Here is a 26751-nt window from a genome sequence, read left to right as displayed (position 1 = left end):
AAGGCACCTTTGCTATGCTGTTTTTGGCACCTGCTTAAAACAAGCCTATCCAGACTAATTATTATTATTATTGTTATTGTTTTATTTACATGCCGCCTATCTGACTGGGTTGCAACATAGATGCTGCTATTAATTTCAATTACCTTTAAATATTATAAATTTTGTTTAATTGTAAACTGCTTAGAGGTTTTACTGCAGTCAGTGGTATATAAATCTTGTTAATTAAATAAAACAAAGAAAATGTTTCCTGGCCTTAAGTGTGCCACTCCTAATCCCCACCCCCACCCCCACAGTATTGCAGCTTGCATAATTGTATTTGGCTCTGATAGATCACATTTCAAAGCACCAACATTTTCACAGCAATTCTTACACCCCTGCAAGGCAGTTCAGCAACATATAAGCAACTATTGCAGATGTGGTACTGAGGGAACAAAGGCTTCCTTAAAGGCCACCTAGCAGTTCAAGACTTAAGTGGGATTTTCCCACTCATGCTCTTTGCTAGCTAGCTCTTTGTCACTTTATTGGCCGAAGGAGCCGGCGTACAGCTTCCGGGTCATGTGGCCAGTATGACTAAGCCGCTTCTGGCGAACCAGAGCAGTGCACGGAAACACCATTTACCTTCCTGCTGGAGCGGTACCTATTTATCAACTTGCACTTTGACGTGCTTTCAAACTGCTAGGTGAGCAGGAGCTGGGACCAAACAATGGGAGCTCACACTGTGGCGGGGATTTGAACCGCCAACCTTCTGATCGGCAAGCCCTAGGCTCTGTGGATCAACCCACAGCGCCACCCGCGTCCCAATACCAGAGAGCTACTTTTAAGAGGTGATATGCCTTTAACTTTATGGTGTGTGTTTTTATTTGAAAGTCAAAGCCTTCCCCATATCAGAGAACAAGACTAGAATCACAGAATTGTGGGTACAGAAGGGATCTTAGACATCATCTAGTCCAACCCCCCAACTGTCTGCAGGATTTACAGTACAGAAGGGCAGCTCCAGCATCCGTAGTGGCTGTTGGTCCTCCAGCCTTGGTTTAAATGCCTTCCGTGCAAGTGAGCTGCCACCACCTCCCAAGGCAGATTCAGCCCCATTGTCCCAAGAGCTCTTACTTACTATTCAGAAGCTTCTTCTCTAACGTGCAGCTGAAATCTACTCCCCTGACAAATCCATCCGCTTGGCTGCAGTTCTGCCCTCTGCAGCAGCCCTCCAACTCTTGGAGGGCCACTCTCCTGTCTCCCTTTAATCTCCTCTTCTCCAGGCTGAGCATGCCCCAACTCTTCCTCACAGGACTAAGCCATTTTCTTCCATAATGGCTACAGAAATCCAACCACTATTACAAGCATATTTTAGGGTGGTACTGTAATTTTTATTTCATGGTAGGTTCCCAAAGAATTGGCTCATTTTTCAACACATGAATTGAAGAACTGATCATCTACATGGAGGAGGATCCCACCCAGCTTTTGCACATTAAATAAGCTCTTGCAACTCAACCACATATTTTCAGGATGAATTTCAGTCCTGAAATTTAAAAGGGATCTGAAATACTATTCATTTCTGTCTGCTGCAGAGCCAGATGCAAAGGGGGTTAATAAGCAACAGAAGCCAGAACATTTATCGAGAGGAAAAACTGAATCACAAACATTCTTCTGAGAAATAAACCCACAAGGAACATACAAGTCATGTTTAAACTGTATCATGATACGGATCTCAAGAGTATTCAGTCCAGTATGAAAAATAGAGAGACTGTTCTGTGTGCATTGAAAAGAAGCAAAAATGAAGAATGACAATTGGTTTTGGAATTCTAGCTTTTTAAAAATATATACAATAGCGAGTTGGGAGGGAATTTGTATTTTACAAGCAAATGAATTACAGCTCAATATGTTAAAGTAAGGACTAGTAAGATACAACATTTCATTTTTGCTGCACCCTTCCTCCCAAGGAGCTCAACTCAGGGCAGCAATCACTGACCTCTCTCTTCACAACAACCCTGTGAGGTAGATTATCCAAGAAGTAGAAAGTGACCCAAAGTGACCCTGGCTGAACAAAAATACACCTAAATATGTAACACATGAGACTAAAACTATGAACCAACAGGAAAACCTCAGCTTAGTTTTAGCGAACGGGAAGAGAAGGACAAAATTCCTTGAGTGTGTTTTGAGAAATATGCAGTCTGATCTTCAGACTATTCCCATCAGCCCAGACTAAGTATTTCCCCTTTGAGAAATACTATTGAATTGGCTCATTACATAGAGATGCTGAAGCCTCAAATCTGCCCACCTCACTGGCTTCAAAACTAGTGGAATGCAACCCTAGGAAAAATACTCTGGGACAACAGAGGATAAACACATTTATAGGTCAGTTCCTGCCTCTGGAACAGCAACAGGGGAAGTTAAGAATGTGGCAGTGGCTCACACTGACTGCAGCTGTTAAGTCTGGGGCACTCAAATATGTACCTTGTAAAAATGAACAAGTCAAGAAATCCAAGAATAAATACAATTAGCTTTGTCCACAACACTAGTTATCTTTGAAGCCCGGAGGCTTTTTGTTTTTTTAAAAATAGCTAGCATAGGCATGCTGTTTTTCTTGCAGAGAAGCAAAACCAAGGCCATTGATGGCAAGCCAATGGAAACAACAGCTAGAGCAGGAAGGCATAGCTTCACAGTCAAATCCTAGCTCAGCTGTGGACAGCTAGCCATCAGCCATTGCCAACCTGGTGACCTCCAGATGTTTTGAACTACAGTCCCAATATCACATGGCTGGTGGCAGGGGACATCCCCAGCCCTTCGTGGAGATTAAACATGAGGCTTCCTGCATGCAAAACAGATACTTTACCTCTGCCCTATGCCCCTTTCCATGGGTCAAGATTTAGAAAGGGAGACAACACCAGACCATTTTTCACATTCCCTAGATTCAGGACATTGTTCCTTTCTAGAATGAAATGGAGGAAATAAGAGAAAAGCGCGACATATGAACATCTGTTTCCCATTGAGCCACTGCCTCCGAGTCACTTCACACATTTAGGGTTGCCATACTCACATGAACAGATTGTGAAGGTTTGTGCATCTTCCACCACACCAACCACAGAGTGCATTATATAATGTACAAATTAGTTCCGTTGGGGCATATCCATATCCTCTTTTCCCAACCTGCTGCCATCCAGATATTTTGGCTCAACTCCAGTCAACCCTGATCCCTGGGCCTGGCTGAACTAACTGGGCTGATGGGTATTTTGGAGAGCATTTGGGAAAGCTGGTATATAATGCAACACTTTACAGGGTTATCCAGAAAACCTAGGAAGCTCTCTGCTGCCCTAGCGCTTACAAACTAAAATAGACAGGAGGGAAACAGGGGCAGGGGAAAATGTGGTCCTTTTCAAAAACACATACTTAAAGCTTGGTTACATTTGGAAATGAGGGAGGGGCTATGAATGTGCTCATTTGGATTATTCTCCCTTCCCCTCCCAAGTCTACACTCTGCGCTGACTTTCATGGTTGTTTTATTAGTAGGATCCAACTCAGGGAAGGAACAAAGCACCACATCAAAGACTCCTGGCAGTCCCAAACAAGAAATAACTCAGAATGCAGTTGGTCTTCTCTTGCCTATCACCAATATGGCTCAATGACATGTCCCTTACAAAGATGAAACCGCCACATCTCAAGTTAATTCAACATGGGGAATTGACACAGAGAATTAAGAATGTAGCAGGTTTAGATTCAGGAAATCTGGCAGCTGCCTTGCTATTGGCTTTGGCTTTGTTGTACTCCTGCCTAACAGCCTAAACCTGACAACCATGCCTAAAGCAGTTATGCTGCTGCATCAACCTGGCAGGCAAGTCCCTGTTTATAAGTATCTCCATATCCGGTTAAGGGTTTTCAGTGGCAATTAGCAGTAGCTATGTTACTTTGATTCCACGCTCTGCCAGGAGAGCAGAGCAAGACACTTTCTACAATTGGTTTTCTACTCAGATCTGCTGCCTTTTGCTATGGTTCTTCTGGCACCTTGCAAGATAAGCCCCCACAAACCCTCTCAGGTCAAGGAGATCAGATCCAGAGATGGAAAGGCTGCAGTTTCTTCTTTGCACACAAAGGGTCCCAGGTTCAGTCCCCACTGATATCCCCATGTTGTCCAAAATCCTGGAGAGCTGCAACAAAAAGCAGCATTCTTCAAACTGGTGCCCTCCAGGTGTTGCTGTACTACAACTCCAATCATCCCTGATCATTGGTGGACATCATCTGGGGAAGGGTGGCACAGACTACTGACCCAGGGGTAGTCACTCAAAGCTTCCTATGCTCTTGTAGCTCAGGCTTGAAGACAGCAGTCATTGGTCACATATTTTTAAAAGATGAACAATTACAGACATTTTTGTAAACTGGAAAAAACACCAATTCCTTGTTCTTCAGGCTGCTGCACTGCCACAAGTGACTGATCTGTTTACTTTCAGACTTATACTCCACCCTTCTTCCTAAGACCCCAGAGCAGGTTACAAGTATAAATACAACATTTAAGACAACAATATAAAATTTAAGGTAGCAACATCTCAACCATCTGTTAAATAAAAATATAAGGGCCAAACTTAAAAGTTTGCACCAAAAAGGTAAGGTTTTCTGCTGTTAAATCACTGGGCTGTGACTTGTGAACAGGCAAGCAAATAAAAAGTTAGGTGCGCTAGTAGTGCTTGTAAATTTATTCCCAAGCCTGGTACAACTCAACAACCAGAATCTTTTACATGACAACAGATGTCACCCAATAAAAAGGTCTCTCTTGCTCTCTCATGCTAGCACATACCACTCATTTTCTAAAGAGTTCCCCCGCCTCTTTTAGCACTACTGAGGCTGCAACTCCACCCAAGTGCAACAAAGCATTTGCCAAAACTGAGGCCCTGCTTCGTAAGAGCCATAAATCAAGTCTGGCAACCAGCCTCAGACATACAGATTGGTCACAAGGGTGACAGCAGCAAACAATTTATAGATATTGGGCTCAGCAGACCAGGTGATTCAGCTGCAAGAGGGCTCTGAGAGCCGCCGCTGGCTTCCTGTGTGGAGATGCTCGCAGCCAGTTGCAAGGAGGCCTCTCAGGCCAATGCCTGGGCTGCCAAAATGTCTCGTAGCTGAGGAAGAAGGCGGCTGATCTAAGTTCCAAATTAACTTCTGGAGGAACAAGGACTGGGTTTTTCTTTTTCTTTGATTCAGCCAATTTTGTCAGCAAAAACTAGGTTAAAGAAACACATCAATGTAGGTCGATGGTAAGCTCTCCGCCACAAGCCAACACAACAGAATCTGCTAGAAATTAGGCCTCTGGCTCTAATTTGACAGAGGTGGAACAAAGTGGAGCAGCAATGCCTCACCGTCGTTCTCAATTGCTGAGGCTGTCAAAAAATATTAAAAGCAGGCCAAGAAGTTCAGGTCCCTGGTTTAGTGGAGTTAGAGAAACTGTTCACATTGGGGTGAAGAACCTTTGGCCCTCCAGATGTTGCGGAACTACAGCTGCCATCAGCCCCAGCAAGCATGGTCACTGGCCACAGGTAACGGGAGCTGCGTTCAGCAAGATGATAACTATGTAGACAGGAAGTCAGGATGAAGGGCTGAGAGTCTGTTTTGTCATATACCATGATAGCCAAGCATTTTGAAGTGCAATCAATATTGTTGTGCTCATCTGACTTCTCTGAGGTCAGGTTCCCTTTGGAAGGAGGTCACTAGAGGCTTAGTGAAACATGTGAGTTGATTTACACACACACAGGTTGAACACATAGCTCAAGTGCTGAAAGAGACCACCGAAGTCCACTGCTCCCACATCAGATCTATAGGGCAGTCGTTTCCAATTAGCTATTTACTGAGGACCCCCTATTTTTCAAATGTCAAGCCACAGACCTCCTACTTCTGAAAATTTAGATAACTATGATACTTACCTGTGCAAAGCAATTTTTTGAAGAAAATGTGGGATAGCCCCTAATAAGCAAAGGATTTTAGGTATACTAAAAACAGACCATAAAATGTGTGATTGCCAACCACAAATTGCCCATCCCCACAGTAGGAAAAATTTGTCTGCATTGCTCCACTACAACTGGATAATAAAAAGCAGTTGTGTCCCTAACTTGCAAGTGTTCTATATGCACAAGGGTTTTTATACGAGAAAGTATTCAAATATGCTATTCCTTACTTGTAAGCTGAGGTGGTACATCTTGGCAAAACTTTGCAGCATATGGTCCTGCTAACTGAGGGATCTTGCACATTCAAGACATAGGTGAAGGCTTGGTCAGGGCTTCATAAAGTATTGGTGAAGACTGAGTAGAAAACAGCTAAAATTTTGTACTTGTAATTATTATTATTATTATTTAGTCCTCCTGTGCCCAAGCTTCATCCTCTGGCTTAAAGAGATTAATTAGTTAAATACAGTACTTATTTGGAGTGAGGTTTTTATTCTTGCTGATTACCCAATAGGAACAACCAGCTTTTTAATTTATTAGGATTCTTCCATACATCTCTTTCCTCCCACCCCCAAATGTAGCCACATAGCTTCCCGCAGAAAACAAGAAAACAACATTCATGCAGGCTGCCTTTTGCACTAAATAGACCTGGATGGTGTATTGATACATCACCCAGGACTGGGATGAGGGGCAGACCGCAATGGCATCTTCACTCGGCAGTATATCGCAGGTGAAACCACCACCACTCTTGGCTCCCTCCAGCTGGCTCTGGTAGCAGAGGGACTCAGGAGCAGTGGCAGTTCCACCAGCGACATACCACTGAGTGAAGCCACCATCCCACTCTGCCCTCATACTGACAGAGGGAGAAACAAGCTGCATCGGTGGTGATGCACAATCTTTTCTCCCATGAAGACACATCAAATGGATAATACTATCTGTCAACACTCTTTAGTTAAACTCCAGTTATTGCTGCACACACAAATCACTTTTTCCTCCTTTTACCCTCACTAGAAATCTCCGTCTGTGTGCACCGGGCTATATTTCCACCATGGTTCCAAGACAGATATGTGCACAGATTACCTTATGCAAGGCAAAGGGAAAAGTCAGGCACCCATAAGGAAAACTACCATTGAACATACAGTAGATGCAATCCAGGAACAGAGTGGGGGTGCGGAGGAAAGACTGCCTACTTTTCTTCTACCAATTACCATTCCAGCTGCTTCCTTCAGACCCACCTCTATGCTGCATTTGAGACCCCCATGGTATGCAGAGGAAAGTGAAGTAACTTCCATGACTGGAGCAAATATATCTATAGATGACCAGAGGGAAAGGATTAGGTGCCCCTTCTCTGCCCTTCCTATTTTCCGTTTACTTACACATCGGTGCTTACAAGGTCTTGAAGGTATTTCTACAGCAAAAAGATACTCTGGTTTTATTTTAACAAGATGACTTCATTGGAGGAGAGGATAAAGTTAAGCATTAGTCCATGGAAAGGTGGAGAGTAGTGGTGGAGGTGCCCCTATTGGCTGTGATCTTCCCCACAGGTATGCGTCGCTGAGTCTCTGGGGACTGCAAACCAAAGCTCTGCCTTCAGGATTTTAACCAAAGCCCACAACCACAAAGCCACCAACATGCAAACTCATCTTACTGCATTTACAATTCTGTGGTTTTAGGACTGTGGCCAGCATAGCACCACATTCAAGCAGGTACGTAATAGGAAGCATTTAACTGTTCAGCCACCTGCATTCTTGGATCACATAAATTAAAAGTTGACATGAAGCCTCAGATAAAAAAAAAGCAGTACAGGTTGTCCCACTTTGATTGATGGACTGCAGACAAATAAGAATAGCAGTGGAAGAGCCAGGTTTCTGTATAGTGATGGATCAGGTCTATGACCTTGCTAGTCCAGCAGCCTCTTCTCATACTGGCCAACCAGATGCCTGTGGGAAACCAGCATACAGGACCAGGGCTCAAGAACACTCTCCCCTCCCGTGGCTTTCAGCAACTAGATATTCAGAGGCATTCTGGCCTTCAACTACAGAGGCAGGGCATAGCTATAATTGCTAGTAGTCACTGATGGTCTCCTCCTCCATGAATTTGTCTAATCCTCTTTTAAAGCCATCCAAGTTGCTGGCCATCACTGCATCCAGTGGGAGTGAGTTCCAAAGTTTAACTATGTGCTGCAGGAAGAACTTTCTGGAGTCTCTGGGAGAATAAACATCTGGCTGCAGTGGCTTCCAAACAGGTGTACAGTCGTACCTTGGAAGTCAAACGGAATCCATTCCGGATGTCCATTCGACTTCCATAACGTTCGGAAACCAAAGCGCAGCTTCTGATTGGCTGCAGGAAGCGTTGGCTGTGGGAGGCGTTCTCCCCTTGCATTCTTGGGATGAACTTCTGTGGACATCAAGGCATGAAGTGTCCATGTTTGTTCAGTAACTGCCATGTCCACAACACAGGTCCCACTGACAGTGGGAATGGTGTCCCTAGCATAGCCTAAATTGTTGCCTTCGTAAACTATTCAGTGGCTGACAAAGAATATTCCCCTGTTTCCAGAAAGGCAGTCTAACCTTCATGAGCTGCCACAGCTGAGTTGCCAAAATGTCACACCTGTCATCAAAATCAATAAGAGAAACAACATCTGAAAAGGTAACCCTGACAAAGGAAGCATTAATAGGTACCAAAATGGATGGCAGAGAGATGAGAAAACCCTTTATGATGAGTACATATGCACACAGGCATAGCGCTCTCCCAAGAGCCACACTGTGCAGCACTTTCACATGCCATTATGAAAACATAGGCTCTAAATGTGTTACATGGACACTGCATTGAAGAGGCTGCAACCCTGGAATGTCAAAGTTTCTGCTAGAAAAGTTACTGTAGGAGATTACAGTGGTACCTCTAGTTACGAACTTAATTTGTTCCGGAGGTCCGTTCTTAACCTGAAACTGTTCTTAACTAGAGGCATGCTTTCGCTAACGGGGCCTCTTGCTGCCGCTGTGCCACCGGTACACAATTTCCGTTCTCATCCTGGGGCAAACTTCTCAACTCAAGGTACAGGTAACTCTTCCAGGTTAGCGGAGTTTGTAACCCGGACACTGAGATCCAACGCCGAGGTCCTTCTGGCGGTTCCCTCACTGCGAGAAGCAAAGCTAAAGGGAACCAGGCAGAGGGCCTTCTCAGTAGTGGCGCCCACCCTGTGGAACGCCCTCCCATCAGAGGTCGAGATAAACAACTACCTGACAAATACCTGAAGGCAGCCCTGTTTAGGGAAGTTTTTAATCTGTGACATTTCAATGTATTTTAATATTTGTTAGAAGCCAGATGGGCGGGGTACAAATAATAAATTATTTATTATTATTATTATTATTATTATTATTATTATTATTATTACCTGAAGCGTTTGTAACCTGGGGCATTTGGAACTCGAGGTACCACTGCATTATATTAGAACCTGAACATTATTTATTTGTTTAATACATTTATATCCCATCTTTTTTCTCCCAAAGGGCTCAAGCTGCATACATGATTCTCCCCCTCTAATTTAATCCCCCAAACAATCCTGTGACGTAGGTAAGGCTGAGGGACAATGACTGGCCCAAGGTCACCCAGTGAGCTTCATGGCTGAGTGGGGATTTGAACCCTAGTTAGTCTTCTGGGTCCTAGTTCAACACTCTAACCACTACACCACCAGAAAGTATTAAAAAAACTGTTGCTTAAATGCAGTGGGCTGCAAGTGCTTGATACCTCAACAGTAAATGCTGCAAGTATGGAAACAGATGCAAAGGGACTGTTATAGATTGTGCCCCACGAAGGTAAGGGGCATTAACCCTTCTCCCCTGCACCTGTGATTTGAACTAGGGAGGGGAAACCCCATTGGTGCCAATGGGAGCTTTCTTCGTCATGCAAACAGCAGGCGCAGGAAACCCCAATCCAGATCAGGACCACTGTGTGGACAGATAGTTAAATCCCCCACCCCACCAGAGTTCTGATCCATGTTGGGTTCTGTGAGCCTGCAATTTATACATTAAATAATCACTCCACACTTTGCTAATTACATCATCTAGCTTGGCCTCTGACCTAAAAGGAAATGAGCTAAAGTTGAATATGTTTATACAACACCCCACCTGACCCAGACATCAAGGCATTAAAGGGGCAAAGTTCACAGACTTGCATTTAAGGGCATCAGTTTCATAACTGTAGCACAGCAAAAGCATTTGTGGCTGTGGCTTGGCACCCACCATGATCGGGGGTGGGGGTGGGGGTGGGGGAGAAAGAAAAGACCCTTATGCAAGCTTATTTACATGAAGCTTCCAATGTACTGTTGAGCAGTAATTCATGCTTCGTTTGCAAAGGGAGTCTCAGTGCTGAGCAATCCACCCACCCAAACAGCCCCAGCCAAGTTAACTCTACAAAGACTGCAAGATCCAACCTAACTGTCCTGCGTGTCTATAGGGGACATGGAACCCAAAGCTCTGTTGATGGATTCTCAGAAATAGGTCCCACTGATTTCAAGGGATCCAATTCCAAACCCCATAAAGCTTTCCAGCTGCCAATCCAGAGATTCCTCCTGTAAGCTTCAAATCCAGAGCTGGATCAGAAGAGACAGCAGCGGTAGCTCCTGGGACCTGTTTTATCTTGTGTACTACAAAAAGTGAGACCCCAGGTCTGCTACACAGCATGCAGGGAAGGGTGCAGGAGATAGGATCCGTGTGGCAAGAGTTTTAGAAAGAAGAGACCAGGCTACACATTTATGTGCACAGAACTGCAGCTTTATGAAAATTATTTCACAAAAACATGTCAAGGTTTGCTTTTTTAATGCAACAGTTCTGTAGGATCAGTATTGCAAAGGAGATGTTTTCACAATTTCTGCCTCTGGGGAACAGCTACATCTTGGACGTGGAGCCTGGAACATTCCATATACCTAGTTCACAAATGGCCAGCCAGGCACCACCATCAGTCAAAGCTGCAAGAGGCATCAGTCCAATTGCGCGAGGAGCTCTTAAGACATCCAATACAGCTGCCATGAGAAACTGTCTTGCACCGGGGCAGGACACCAGTATCCATCTAGCCCAGTCCTGTTCATCTGACTCGTAGCAGCTCCTTAGGCTTTTCCCAGGTCTACAATCAATTTTTCTTATTTTTACTGGGGATGGTGGAGACTGAACGCAGGAACATCTGCAAACAGCAGAAACATGTCCACGGTTTCCATTCTGATCGTCTAGTTCAAAATCCACCAATTAGCTCCCAAGGAAGCCCAGGGCTACTGAAAACACAATTTGCAAGTCACTGCTGTAAAGCTAATATTACAACACCTCTGGGCCTAACTACACATTTTGCTAACTGTCTCTTGTTTTTCTTCAATTAATTGCTTGCACAGGGGGCAGGGATTGGGATCACAGTGCACAGAGAAATGGGAGGTTTATGCCTCCCCTCCACAGGCTTAGAAATATTCCCATTGTTTCCAACAGGATTTTTCTCTCTCTAAGCCTTGTAGCTGCACAGTTGGTCAGGTTTTTTTTTTTTATAGGATGAGGTGGTGACTAGGGAGGGAAGGGGATAAATCTCTCCTCCCTCTGTGCTGTGATCCTGACAGTAATTTGGAAGGAGATATGCCTGCAATTAATTAATGAAAGACAAGAGCCAGAGCTGCACAGTATGCAATGCATTAAACATAATGTGGAGCTGAACCCTTGACATCAGAAGGCTGCAGACAATGTCTTGATCTGCCCAGAGTGTGGATTCCTTTTCCACTTCCTGCCCTTAACAGCTCTGTCAGGGAACCTCCTTGCATCCTTCTTGGTAGTGGCACCCTGTGGAACAACCTCCCTTCAGATGTCAAGAAGATAAAGAACTACAGTAGTACCTTGGTTGCCGAACTCAATCCGTTCTGGAAGTCTGTTCAAATTCCAAAACGTTCACAAACCAAGGCACGGCTTCCGATTGGCTGATTGGCCCCGGAAACAATGCCAACAGCCGAAATGGATGTTCGGCTTCCAAAAAACGTTTGCAAACCGGAACACTTACTTCCAGGTTTGTGATGTTCAGGAGCCGATTTGTTCGGGAACCAAGCCATTCGGGAACCAAGGTACCACTGTATATAACTTTTAGAAGACACCTGTAGGCATCTGTATCGAGAAGTTTTTAATGTTTGATGTTTTAGTATGTTTTTATATATGTTGTAAGCCGCTGAGAGTGACTGGGGAGTCCAAGCCAGGTGGGCAGAGTGTTGTTGTTGTTGTTTGTTTTTATCCCACCCCACAGGTAACTGCTAGCTTGCCAGATGGTTTCACCCTGAAAGGGCACTGTTTTGGAAAAGAAAAGCAAGCACTTCACATTTTATTCTGCAATGGCAGATCTACTGCAGTGGATAAAAAACACGGACAGATCTGTTGCATCAGCAAATCAAAAGTGGTGCTGCGGTGCTCAGACTGCTGTGTTGGGGCACCGCTGTGCAGGATGCAACGACAGCACAAACACTTAGAGAAGACACAGCAGCCCAAAAGAGAATCATTGGTTTCCAGTTTTAGGTTGGATTAGGACAAGAGTGGACCAGTGCACTTTTCAGGAGAGCAAAAAGGGAGGGACCAGTGCCAACAATCTCATATGCTGCACACAGACCAGATTTGCTTCAACCACATGTTACACCAGACCCATCAGCTCAAGATTTCTTCAGCCATACAAAACTACTTCAGAAGACTTGACAGGTTGTGGGGAAAGATTACCAATAGAGGTAATTGTCTCAGTTTGGGGGTGTTTTCCACAATGGCAGACTGGGTGATGAATACATCTGGCCCCCTAGAGTATAATTCCTCAAGGTACTTCTCACCAATATAGAATCAGAATAAGCAGCCTACAAGTCAAACCATCGGCCCATTTATGTCAGCAGTGGCTATCCACTATGCTTTATTATATAGGGCTCAGATATGGATAGGCGCTCACCTTGGATCTACAGAAGCTGTTCAGTCTAAGTTCATAAGGCAATTTTTTCCCCTGTTCCATTCTGTGCTTCAAATGCTTCATTGCGCTTGGAGGCTAATTTCCCCTTTGTTGAATTACAGATTTGGTGCAGGACATTTAATTATTGGCTTCAGCTAAATTTAAACCTCACCAGTCTACCACCCTTAGTATCGTAAGATTGTCATGAGAGCACTTGGACTAAAATTGTCAAGCAAAAGCTTTACTTTTCTGGTTTATCACCCCAACAGTTATTAACACTGGGCTTCAGTAAAGCAAATTAATTTAGCAACAGAATAATTTTGCCACAATAAGGAAATTTTGTCCATGGTATGATTATTTTCCACCTAGTCATTTTGATACATTGGCATCCTATTTGCAAAATTTAACAATTCCAAAATGCAGATGCGCTTTCACTTGTACAAGATTAAATATACTGTCTTCAGCTGTACTTGAAAGTCAATTTCAAAAAAATCCGCTGGAAAAACAGTTACGTCCATTTGGAGATGACAGTATTGAATCAGTAGCTCATGTGCTTCCACTCTTTATAAAGATTTGAGGAGTGAGGTTATTACCCCTCTACTACTATCCATACCAGGTCGCCCAAGCATTGCTACTGTGTCCTAGCAGATCAAGGTAATCAGGTGACAGCAAAAACTGCAAACATTTTTGCTGGGAAAATTAGAATAAGATCTATTATTTGATTATTGATGTAAACCTCCAGAATGTATTTTGTAAAGTTAGGTTTTTACCTCTATCTTCAGTGCACTGTATTTTATTTTATTGCTATGACTAGTGGCTGATGAAAATAAAGGTTCTTCTGATTCTATGTTTTTGGCCTATTTTTATTAATAATATCTAAGTACAGAATAATAAAAAATGTCTTCAGAAGTACAGATATTTGTCAGGCTCTCTACTATTTCAGACAAGAGTCTTACCCAGCCCTAACTGGAGATTCCAGAGGCTGTTAAACCTGGCAACATTTTTCATGCAAAGCAAGCTCCATCACTGAGCTATCTATAAAGGGATGGTTGAGAGTGACACAATCACAATAACAAATTTTGCAGTAGATTGTATCTAATCTTAATTTAGGAGCAAGGGAAAGGAAAAGGAGAGAGAGAGAGATTCAGATTTTCTACCTCAAGTGTCAAAATGTATTGGGTCAACCTGGATTACCAGTTTAACCTGCGGCACAACATTTTTCTCTATCAGTCCTATGGTGGAAATAAGATGCATTCAAGGCTACCACCTGACCCCCCCTGCCTGCCTGCCAACAGCCCCAGGGCCAAAACAACTTTAAGCAATCACACCTGTGTGTCCTGAACACAGCTTTGCCTCTTCCTGACTTCAGAGGAGCTTGTTTAGTGGGGCTGGTAAAATCCCTCAAACACCAGTAATCAGTGTGCCCAGAGAGATCCAGCCTCTACTGGGACTTGATGTGGACTGAGAAGCAGCCATGGTCTCTGATCCAAGTGGGGGATGCAGCACAAGCATCTCACCCAGGGCAGTCTGGCAGCATCTTGTGCTTCATGGCTCAGACTAAGGAGCCCTCCATCCAGACAGGCTGATTATTTTGTAAATCAGTAAACTAAAACACAATGCACATATCCAAGAAAGGTGTTTTAAAACTGCCTGGCCCTGAACAGATATGTCACCATCTTACCTCAAACAGGTAAAAGAAGGTACTTCTTTGCATCACCTGCCCATGGCACCACCAAGTCATAGGTGGGGGCATGTGACAGCTGGAGGTGTGGAAGCAACCACATGCCATGGTAAATAAGGGTTAATTACAGACTCAGGTATTAGACACCACCATTACAGGACGGTATCCTTTGAAATAGTAATCCAATAGAAGCCTCCATAAGTCAACTGTGCCAATCTGGTGCCCTCCAGATGTTTTGGACTAGCTAGCACAGCTATTTTCCCATCAACCACAGCATCATACAACCTGGGCTGGAGGTTATGGGAATCATGGTCAAAAACACCTGGAGGACACTAGATTGAAGATGGCTGTCTTTGATAAGCAAAAGAAATCTGATGGATCAACTAATAAGCAAGGAGGGATCAGAAAAAGGTCTACAAGTTTTCGCTATAGATGTGATGTATTTTCTCTCTTTTTTTCAGAATACCATGTTCTCTCTGTCTTCAAGTGTTTAAAAAAGATAGAAGTTATCAGCCTACAGTACTATTTTCAAACCAGCCCTCCTGCAGACACCTATATGTTAAGCTTGTCTGACAATCTAACCACCTGAAAGCTGTTTACTCTCAAAGTGAGCGACTGGCCTCTGTGTGGGGCTAAACCATCTTTGAAGGTTCAAGAAGAAGCACGTGTGGGGCATGGGTGCAAATCATTCCCAATGGGTCACCTTGTGAGGAGAGAAGGTACATGCAAGGCAGTGTTCCCAAAACTTATAATAATTGCATACCCCTTTTGAGAGTTTAGTCTTACCCCTTCCCAGGCAAAGACATTTGGGAGGCATTTTTAATAATACTATTTTATCCAGACTAGAGCAAATACTATACATGCGGTATTTTAAAAAATAAAAATAAAAGTCTGCCCTATATCCTTTGAAAGCCTTTCATATACGCCTACCACACTTTGGGAAACACTAGTGCAGGGCATCAGGTATGGTGTCAGAGCAGGCTCCAAAAGCACTCCTAAGTAAAGCCTCAAGGTTAGGAAAAAGTCACCAGTGATGGCTGCCCAAAGAAACTAAGAGAAAGGCTTCCAGACTCTTCAACAGATAAAACAGGCAGGCATAGTCAATTAGAGGAATCTGCTGGAGCAGCACAGAAAGTTCCATCTTTTCCCAGCATCCTGGTTTCCTACCAGGTGCCTCTGGGGATCCCAAGAGCAGGGCACCAACTCAAGTCTCCTCTCCCTCTTGTTTCCCCGCCCCAGCATCTGCCTCTATTTAGCCTGTGAAGAGGAGAGATCTCCACCACCATTGATCTGTCTAATCCCCCAGTTTTTAAAGAGTTGGGGGAAAGCCCAAGTACAATAAAACCATGGCACATATATTGTCCTGGCTGTCCCCTTACAACCATCCGACGAGGCAGTCCAGTGCTCCTATCTACACTGCATAGGTGAGGGAACTGAAACATAACCCTTTGCATAAGGCAGAGCCCTAGCTATGGGGGGGGGGGGGTAGGGGAGTGGGGAGAGGAGGGGAAGCTCCCAGCCTGTGTTTGTGCATGTGTGTGCAAATGCACATGGGGGTGCCAAACTGGGTCTTTGACCCACGTGAAATAAAGCCTAGCTTTGCCCCTGCATAAGGCCACAGAAGTCCCCAAGTTCCAAAACACACTGCAACCTCACCACTGCTGCCCAACAAATGAGGCAAAGGTGGCAGGCCTGACCATTTCACATAAGCCAGCAATGACAAGATGGTCATCAAGCCTCTAGTGATCTGCTGATACTGTGGGCTTAGCTTGGCACCAGGCCACACACTGTACTTGAGGGATGGGCTTTGCTAAGAAATGTGATGCCTAAGAGACATTGTTCGAAGCCTCAAAGACATTGTCGGGTGCATATTTCAAACCGGCTGCACTGTGCAAAACAGGAGCCCCACCCCAGAATCCACCGCAAAGTATTGTCGGCTGCACCTCTTGGGTAGCATGCTGCTTCACCCCTTAAAATCCAAGTCAAGCAACTGCATTACTTCCTTACTCAGTTGGGTCAGCCACAAGTGTTTGCTTCAGCTTTGAAATGGCAGACAGGCTTTAGTGGCTTCTTGATCTCCCAGAAGACTCAATGGGTCTGTGAGGTAGGTGTTTACTTTTCCTCATATGCCAGCAAAGGGTTGGGAGGAGGAGGACTAAATTCCTGAATGAGCATATGGACAGACCAGCTTCTATGCCTTCTAGTCATGCACCCTCCACCTCAGGCCAAGACAGTCCAGCTAACCTTGTAACTATGCCAACGCCCAGCATTCAAGAAAGGCATTCATTTGAGCCTTGAGGACACCAAGCACCTTCTTACATATGCAGGAATCCTGCCAGCTCCACCTCCAGGCTCTCTGACTTTTGCTTTCATGTGGTAAACAAAGAGCTCTCCAGGTAACCCATCCAACTAGTGAATTGTGCTTCCTTCCTCCTTTCCACCCACCTTGTGCTATAAGGAGGAGAAGCTGCAAGCAAACCAGAGCCTCTTTAAAGGACAAAATAGTGACAGTTGCCTCACCAAAAGCTGGGCCATCATCACCAACATGTGGCTTAGCCCACGCCTACAAGTTCAGTACCTTTGGAGAGAAGAGATGGAGACTTCTACATGCTTAAGAAACTGGCACTGGCTCAGAGAAAGGAGAGGAAATAGAATGGACAGCTCTGAAAAAGGCGCCATCATCAATTTCTAAAGGACAATGAAAAGGCAGGCAGAGGTATCCATTCCACTAGTGGGCGGTCAGCAGAAACCCAGAAGTCATTTGACAACCTGTCGTCTGGGAAGACCAACAGTTTAAAAAGCCTTGCAAATCAGCAGAACACCCAGAACAGAGTCAGACTGCAAAAACACAGAGAAAATTTGGGGACTTCCTTCCAGAAATATTGAGCAGAGAGGATGGAGAGAAGGAATGCAAGAGAACACCAAAGAGGAAGCCAAGAGCCAGGAGAGCATGTTCCGGAGCTCATGGACCTGCCCAGAACATTTTGATGCCAAGAGGTGAGAAATCCAAGGGGCACTTCTCCACCACCGCCCCTCAGAAACACTAGACGCAATCCTGCAGGAAATTCTCCTGCGCAAGACCCGCTGAAATGAATCTCAGTTGCAGCACAATGGAACTTGTGCAGGAGAACTTTCCATAGCATAGTGCCCCACGGGACTGGATCTTACACATCTCTCCCATTCTGAGCCACTTACAAATGGCCAAAATCCTCATGGTAGGCAGTAACAAAGCAGAACCAACCCGAGAAAGCACAGGATGTGAACAAGGATCTCCTTTCTGGCAAGGATCCAGCAAGGCACTGATGGAGGATGGCAGCAGAATCTGCTGAATAAGTTGTAGCATGAGTAATTTGGGTGGTAAAGCTTCTCTCTGCTTCCTTCTCATGCCAGGCTAACCACCCCCCATGGAAATTCAGAGCAGATGCTCCCAGCACCCTCCCACATACTGCCACCCCTCCTCCTCCAAAAAAAGCACAAAAGTAGCTCCAGCAACTCCTAGTCCAGTCTTCACAAACCAGGGCACCAGGCTGCAGGCGGGCGGGGGCTGACCACAGTCAACAAAATAAATCTGATGGCAAACCCTCCAAGTGTCCCTATTTTCCAGGGCTGTCCCTGAATTAGAAAAGCCATCCCTGTTTCTGATTGACCCTGGAATGTCTCACTTTTTCTCAGGATGTCCCTATTTTCATTGGAGAAATGTTGGAGAGTAAAGAGTTATCCAACCTGTGAGCCGTCTGAAGGCAATCCTGTATATGGAAGGTTTTCTTACAAAAAAAAAAGTTTAATGTTTTATTATGTTTTTTATATATGTTGGAAGCTGCCCAGAGTGCTGGGGCACGCCAATAAGATGTGTGGGGTATAAATAGTAAAATTATCATTATGAAATGGGATGTCCCTACTGTATTTTCATGGAGAAATTTTGGAGGGTATGTGATGGATCAAGTCACAAGGAAGAAAAGGTGTTGGACTACAACTTGCATCAGCCCAGCCAACACAGCAGCGCTAACTCCAGCCCTAGGCAATACTGCCAGGAACTGATGGGAGTTGCAGTGCAACAACTTCTGGAAGACACTAGGTGGGGGAGGCTGTCCTAGTTCAAGGTAGCCCCTCCAGGTGCTGTTGGACTACAACTCCCATCAAGCTGAAGCCGTGGCCATGTTGGTATAGGTCAGGCATGTCCAACACAACAGTTAGATTGTGATCTACTGGTAGATCACTGGACGTCTGTGGTAGATCACTGGTAGATCAATGGCTCCCCCCAAAGAAACTCAGCAACTTTGGCTCCCCTAAAAAAAGCTCTACATCTTTGCCCTGAAGCCCCCAAAACAGGGCTCTCCTTCCTAAAAGAAAAAACCTCAACAACCTCGATCTGAACCCCCCCCCCAAAAGGGGGTAGATCACTGCCAGTTTTTAACTCTGTGAGTAGATCGCAGTCTCTTGGAAGTTGGCCACCCCTGGTATAGGTGATGGGAGTGCCTCATCCTCCCTGTCCAAGCTGGTCTCAAAACAAAGATCCACAGTGGTTTAGTGGACTAATCTACTAGTCCATTTGGAAAGCCAGAGCACAAGACCAAAGGACTGCTTCCTAAGGTGGACACTGATTCTAAAGAGGCAAAGATAGAACTGTAGAGTTGGATGGATCCCCAAGCATCATCTAGTCCAACCCCCTGCAATCTCAACATGCGATCCTCCACCCAGTTTGAAACTATACAGAAAGAACCCTGGCTTGGCCCATGTGCTAGCAGCAGTTTTACTACTGCACCACCGCAAAGGGGTAACCAGCAGCTCCTTCGCCCGCTGCTGATGAGCCGAGCTCTAAACAGCACTATATACGCCAATGACGTTACAGACACAAAACTACACCGCGGCACAAAAGCTTCCATGCGCCAGAAGCCACTCCAGCCAAGAGGGAGAAACACAACAAATGTGCGCAAATCCGAGGAGGCTTATTCCTGAGTAACTTTTTTTTTTTGGGGGGGGGGTTAACTGCAAAGTGCAAAAGACACAAGAATATATTCGGTGGACGTGCGATGCCTTTATTTCTCTGACTTTTCCCCTCCGCCCTGGCTACAAACAGAGCTTCCTCACTCTTGCAGAACCAAGCGAACTTCACCGCCCGCGACTTTCCGATTTGTCCCCCAAACCAGGCGGCGAAGGCGGCAGGGGAGGCTTTGGTCCTCCGCCCGGCTCCGGGCGCGAAGAGGCCGCGTGCGCTACCAACCCGAGCGCCCCTGGTACCCCGCGGCCGAGGCCCGCCGAGGCCGGCGCCGGCGCTCTCGGGACGCCTCACTCACCATGGCTCGCTGGCTGGCCGGCTGCGCTCCAGCTCCGGCTGTCTCGCTCACTGGCAGGCTGGGCTCAAGGCGCTGCGGCCCGAGCGCGGCGGTGGGGAGGCCGGAGGGGCGCCCGCGCCATCACACAGCCAGCCGCCGCCGCCGCCGAGTCCTGAGGGAACTTTGGAGCCGGCGCGAGTGGAGCTGGGCGGTGCCTCCCCTCCGGGCTCCTCCCGCGGACCCGCGAGCCGCGCCTCGTTTCCCATACAAGGCCGAACCGGCGCCGGCCCGCCCAGCCTGCGCGCCCTTTCCTGAGGGGGAGCCCGGCGTGGAGCCAGGGCAGGCGGGCGGCTCCGCTGAGGGAGACGGTTGCGCGCTCCGCGAGCGCTAGGCGGGAGCCTACTGCCGAGTCCACGCATTACAGTCCTGCCCTCCCTGCCTCAGATTAGCTGGTTTGATGTAGGTTTTGGATGGCTGGTATTGTTTCGTTACGTTTTCCTCACAACGACCCTGTGAGGTAGGCCGGGGGCCAGGTCCTTCCACTCTCCATCTTCGAAGCCAGCATTGCTTCCAGTAGGGCGCTGTTGGGGAAGGAAAGGAACCCCACCCACCAAGCTAAAAGATTTAAGACAACTTACAGTGATTGAAAAGTCCCCCCCCCCAGCCAAAAGAAAGTGTTCCCTGATATAAAGCCATCTCGCTTGAAATATTTGCCCACATTGTTGATTGGTTCTGCCTTTGGTAAACACCCTTGAATAATCTGGCCCTGTCCCAAAGCGTTGCAATTGTGAAGGCAAAGTATTGCAACCATGTCTAGAAGCCATTGTTTGCCTTCTCCTTCATTGTCTGATTCTCCTTTAAAGCTATCTCAAGTTGTTAATATACTGCTGTGTCCATACCGGACTAGGACCCAGGTGTCCAGGGTTCAAGTCCCCTCTCGGCTATCCTGGGTAACCTTCGATCAGGTTTCAGGCTCTCAGCCTAGCCTACTTCACAGGGTTATTATGATTTGGAGAGAGGACTTGCATCTTGTATACCACTTTGAGTTCCTCAGAGAAAAGATGGAGTTTTCATGTAATAATACAATAAAGCACCAAGAAAGGCCTCTAGGTGCGCAAAAATGTTTTTAAAAGATGCCTAGAGGTGGCGAATGTGGGTGGGCACCCAGGCAGAGAGAGAAGGTGGCTCCATAATACAATGAAGCCTCCCCCCCAAAAAAAAATATTTAAAAGATTCAACCCGCTGGAACCTATAATACACCGTAACCAAATGATGGACCACTAGCCAGCCAACACCTGTTGAGTTTTAAGAAGCTGCCAGAAAGTGGACCACAGTCATGGCCTGCCTTATTTTCTCAATTATCCAGAGGGATGCAAAGCTGGGAGGATTGGGGGGACTCTAAGGGGAGCCTAGATATAGCTGCCTGAGCCTTCTGCTTGGGGGTAAATGCAGGGCTGGGCCAGACGCTTGGCAGCTTCCTGAAGTTGCCCAGTGGTGCCATGGGCCTGGCAGAGAGAGCATTCCTGGAGCCCAGAGCCCATTGGCTCCAGTCCTTGGCCAGGCTCTGACCTCACAACCAGCTGTGGAATCCTGAATAATGTTTTGTTTCCTAGGAGGCCAGATGAGTTATTTGAAAGGATCCCTGGGTCAGCTGAAAGCCAGTTGGATCAGTTAGCAGCCCATAAAGCAGCGATCCTTCTTTTGTGGTCTTGAAAGCTGTAAGACTGACTTTCTGGGCTTTTTCGGTTCTGGAGATCTTTAGCATTATGTGCCGCTGGTGGCGTACAAGGTAAAGTCATGGGAAAGAGGGGAGGCACAGTGGCAGAGGAAGGGGATGCGTGTGGGGGGGTCCACCCCAGGTGTCATCACTGTGGGGTGGTGACAAAATGAGATTTTTTTAAAGGGGGGGGGCTCATTAAACTTTTTAGGAGTGACATGGTGGTTTAGGCGCCTGCAGGTTCTGCACTGCCTGAAACAGCAGTGTGGGACTTGCGTCTGCCTACTGTCCCCCCAACCGGGCACCTGAGCAGCTAGCAATGCCACTGGGGAGGCGTCCTGAAGATTCGTGCCCCCGCCACGTGCCTAGTTTTTAAATATGCTCCTTGGTTATTTGACCTTTCTAACTCCCATGCTGTGTGAGACGTGAGCCAGCAATTTTCGCAGGGAATTTTCTGAAATTTACTGAGTTTTCTTTTTTGTTACCATCCAAATTGCAACAGAATTGCAACAGTTGGAGTCCCATAGCAACATCTGGAGGGAACCAGGTTTGGGGAGGCTTGATATAGAAAACATCAGGGTAATTTAGCATCGTAACACTGGGTGACTGGCCAAGGGTTTATCCTGGCTCTGATCAGGAGTAGCCAGAATCAGACACTCACTGTCCAATGTGGAAAGTGGAGCAGAGGACCACTTAGTCATCTGCAGGAGAGCAGCCCTGGGGATCAGCTCTGCACTCTTTGCAATATGAGAAGTAACTGGCAGTGCTTTTTGTCTGTTTAAAAAGTTGTAGTGACTTGGCACAGAGTTGGTTAAGTGAGTTTTTTTATAATTTTATTTATAATGTTCATTTATATTACAAAAATAGTTCAACTATAATTCTAACATTTCGAACCTCAACTTCCTTCCCCCTCTTTCTGTGGTTCCTTATATTTATTTTCACATTTTCTGCATACTCCAAATTATCTTAACTCATTCTTTTAATCATCTAATATATTTTTGAAACTGTAGATTTTTTGCAATAATCTCGCCAATGTCTTAATCTGTTTACACTTTATTTGTAATATTCAATAAACCATTTCCATTCCATTATAAAAAGTTTAGTGTCTTCTTCTTATTCTTTAGTTTCTGATTCTTCCAGTAAGCTTTGCCATTTCTGTATAATCCATTAGTTTTTCTATCCATTCTTCTTTCATTGTGACATCTACTTCTTTTAATTTTGTGACAAATAACATTCTTGCAGCTGTAGCCGCATATATAAATACATTTCCATACTGTTTAGGTAGTTCTGATCCTATAATTCCCAAAAGAAAAGCTTCTGGTTTTCTTACAAATGTTATCTTAAACATCTTTTCAATTCATTACAGTATATATCATTTCCCAGTAAGCTTTGACCTTATTACGAGACCACCACATGTGAAAAAAAATGAACCTTCTTTCTCTTTACACTTCTAACACTTATTGGCTTTTGATTCATACATTTTTGTCAGTCTACTAGGTGCTAAATACCATCTATATAACATTTTTCATATAATTTTCTCTTATACCATAGTAAGTTGTAAATTTTATATCCGTATTCCACAGATGTTCTCATGCTTCCATTTCTATGTTATGACCAATATCTATTGCCCAACGTATTGTTGAAGATTTCACTTGTTCATCCTTTGTTTCCCATTCCAATAACATCTTATGCATTTTAGTCATCACTTTAACATTACAGTCTAACAGACCTTTGCTTCTCCCTTCTTCCACAAAACAGCCAGAGTCTCAGATGGGAGAGCCAAGGCGGACCCCTCCCTCCCCTCTGAGCTGGAAGAAGTCTTCCACTATGATGGGAGCATATGGAAAGAGACAGCTAGCAGGAACATCGCCGGCTCTCTTCCGGCACCGGAGGTCCTCCGGCAGGAAGCCATCCATGGTGAGGAGGGTCTTTTTGTGGCTCTTACCTCAGGTTTCCCTTAGAAATAATTGGGCAAGGGAGTCCAGGGGGATCTTCACTTTCATAAAGCATGGGGAGGGAAGGAGTGCCTGGGAGATCTGCTGGGAAGTGGATCATTCTCCCTCCCAAGGGTAGTTTGCCTGGAACTTTTGAGTGCTGGAAAATGGCCAGGAGATCATTTTTCTCCAAACAAGACCCAGAATGGCAGTGGTGGACTTTGGGCTCTCAAATTCCAGTGCCACCCTGTGCAATTCCCCCCCCCCCCACAAGGCCCACTGCCACCTCTGTTCCAAAGCATTGTTTTGGCACCCCCTGCAGTGTGGCACCCAATGCAGCCACACCAGTCACGCCGCCCTAAAACCACCAGAGCCATGGGGTGCTTCCTGGTGCCCAGGCTGGCAAATGGCCATAGCTGACCTTGCCTGCATGAGCCTCAAGTGCAGTGGCATCTCCAGGAAGGCCTGGGAAGGAGAGACCCCTGCCTGAGGCACTGGAGAGCCACCTGCCAGTCAGCGTGGAGGTCACTTTGGGTCAGGACAATCAGCGGTCTGACTGGACAAAAGCGCACCACCAGTGGCCACTCTTTGGGCTTTTCTCCCAGTTCAGGAGGAGAGCAGGATCCATCTCTCCTTGTAAGGCAGAGCCCAAGTCTTTTTAGAAAGAACAGCCCGTTTTAGCTGCCTCTTTTCCAGACCCTGCTGGGATTCAGCCTCTACCTGACATTCTTCCCCTTCTGCCCTCTTTTCACAGAGCTGTTTATGACGGAGGCCTCCCACTTGAGCTTGCTGAAAATTCTGGTCGTCCTATTCTACCAGCGGATGTATCAGGACAAACTCCTGTCGCAGGAGGAGCTGGCCCTCATTTTCCCCGACCTACGAGAACTCCTCAAGATCCATCGTAAGTCTGCTTCCCCTCCATTCTGTGGCTGTCCCAGGCGTCCTTCCTGGGTGGGTCAGGAGCAGAGGGAGAAGGGACAAAAATAAAAGCACAGCATCCAAAGAGGGCCCAGCCAGACCTGCAGCCTGTTTTTAGGGGGCCCGACAAGCAGCAGGGCAGGAGCGCAAGTGCAGTGCCCTCCCCCCCCCCCGGAACGGGGATTGTTCAGAGGCATCCACTGCCTTGGGCAGGGGAGGATGGAGGTGGCAGCCAGTTGCTGCCTCTATCTAAGCCTAACCTACCTCACAGGGTTGTTGTGAGGATTAAATGAGGAGGGAATCCATGGACACCCTCTTAAGCTTCTTGGAGGGTAAGTGACATAAACAAATGAGACGCCTTGTCTCTCCACCACTGAGAAAGTGGTATTAAAAAAAGAGCAGGCCGTCTCCGTCCCCCTCCTGTCCCTGCTGGGGTTACTCTTTATTCCCCCACTCCTGTTGCCTTGCTCAACCTCCCCTCCCGTGTCTCTTCCCTCCCCTCCCAGGATCTTTGTCGGGGAAAATGAGGGATCTGCAGGAGAAAGGGCCCCTCATTGGGGAGATCGGGGACCTCCTGCTTTCCCAGGTAAGGATCCCAGAGCAGGGCAGAGAGGCTGGTGGCAACTGGGAGGGGGCTGCCTGTGGGTTTCCAGTGGACGGGGGCCCTTGATTTCCTGGTGCTCACCAGGCGTGCTTCCTCTTCCCTGCCCCCTTCCCCCCAGTTTGGTGTGGCTGCAAGTGAGGAGCTCCGGCAGGCCATCCTCAAAAGCAGCCTGCAGCAGGCCAGGGCCCTGGAGATCCTTAAAAAGAAGCAGCAGAGGGATGCTCGGTTCCAGCATGTCATCCAGGTAAGCTGCGTAAGAAAAGGAGGCTGAGCTCACGGAAGGGGCCTTCTCAGCTGCTGGCTGGGCACGGTCCCTGGGGGGGGGCTCTTTTCCCATGCGAGGGGAGGGGCAGGAGGCCTGTCCTCTTCTCCCTGCTGCTCACTCCCTGGGGAAATGCAAAAGTGCAGGAGAACCAGCCAGATGGTATAGGTTAGGGGGGTAAACCCACTGGCGGAGTAAGGCTCTGCGCTACCCGGGGCGGCCAAAGAAAATGCCCCGTGGGCGGGGCGTCGTGATGTCATGACGGAGTGCACTACATTGGCGGGCCGCCGCCGCTTCCACAGCCCCCGATCGCGCACGGCAGCTCCACGAGCCACCTTTTCGCTCTGCGGCTCAAAAGGGGGCCACAGAAGCGGCAGTCCGACGACGGAGTGCGCCTGCGCGAAATGTCGCCCAGGCGCACTCTATCCTCGGGCCGTGCGCTGCTGCTCCCGGGGTGACGGAGGGAGCGGCGGCGCGTGGGAGTGGTGGGAGGGGCTGCCATTTGTCACCCCCACACGCTGCCGCTCGCTCTGTCGCCCTGGGAGCAGCAGCACCGCACACGCCGTTGCTCCCGGGGCGATGGAGCGAGTGGCGGCGCATGGGGGTGACAAGCGGCGGCCCCTCCCGCCACTCCCCACACACCACCGGTCACCCCGGGAGCAGCAGCGCTGCACGGACGGGATGCTTGCTCGGCTGTACGCTACTGCTCCCAGGGCACCGTAGCGAGCGGCGGCGCGTGGGGGGTGACAAGAGGCGGCCCCTCCCGCCACTCCCCACGCACTGCCGATCACCCCGGGAGCAGCAGCACTGCACAGACGGGGTGCTCGCTCGGCCGTGCACTGCCGCTCCCGGGGTGATGGAGGGAACGGCAGCGCGTGGGAGTGGCGGGAGGGACCGCTGCTTGTCACACCCTTCTCCCCTGTCAACCGGGGTGTACCGCCCCTACCGCCCCCCCAGCGACGCCCCTAGTTCCGTGCCACCCCAATCGCCAGGTGGTGCAAGATTGCAGGGGTTCCGGGGGCTTTCCCTGGGTTTGGTGTCCTTGGAATGAGGGGCAACCTCCTGTCTCACAGCGGCCGCCCAGCTGCCCCAAAGACGAAGCCCCATAGCAAGCAGGAGCTGAACCGCAAGGCTCACCCCACTGGTTTTGCTGCTTGTGACCCTGGAGGTGGCTGACTCTTTCTGGTGCCCAGAAACATGTTGTCTGTCTGCTTCCTTCTCTGCCTTAACCAGGAAATTGAGAGCAGCCCGGAATGCCACCACCGCCGGCTGACCGATTTCCTGGGTTGCGAGCTGCAGCACCTGGCCAGTTACCCTCTGCTGTTGAATAAGATCATCCAGCACACCAATGGTATGTCTCTCTTTCTCCATATCTTTGTGTGTTGGGTGCGGTGGGGAGGGTGTCCCAGGAGAGCTGCATCTCTCCATCTCTGTGTGTGTCCCCCCCTCTCTCACCTCTTCTCTCTGTACTTTCAGAGTCCACCTATGAGCACCAGTGCCTT

The 26751-nt window shown here is 47.3% G+C and overlaps 1 protein-coding gene across 1 annotated transcript in view; it reads right to left on the bottom strand.

Moving 5' to 3' along the window:
• The window catches only part of MYO1E (myosin IE), a 111873-nt gene extending 91756 nt beyond the window's left edge, over positions 1-20117 (bottom strand). The window contains exon 1 of the mRNA XM_033167782.1: positions 19836-20117. Within this exon, the coding sequence (XP_033023673.1) occupies positions 19836-19838 (3 nt within the window). The 5' untranslated portion in view covers positions 19839-20117. The remainder of the gene's footprint in view (positions 1-19835) is intronic.
• Positions 20118-26751: the final 6634 nt, after the last annotated feature.

The sequence above is a fragment of the Lacerta agilis genome, chromosome 13 (genome assembly GCF_009819535.1).
Source record: "Lacerta agilis isolate rLacAgi1 chromosome 13, rLacAgi1.pri, whole genome shotgun sequence".
Lineage (NCBI taxonomy): Eukaryota > Metazoa > Chordata > Lepidosauria > Squamata > Lacertidae > Lacerta > Lacerta agilis.
The sequence above is the reverse complement of the archived record's forward strand: the minus strand, read 5'-3'. Positions and strand labels throughout refer to the sequence as shown.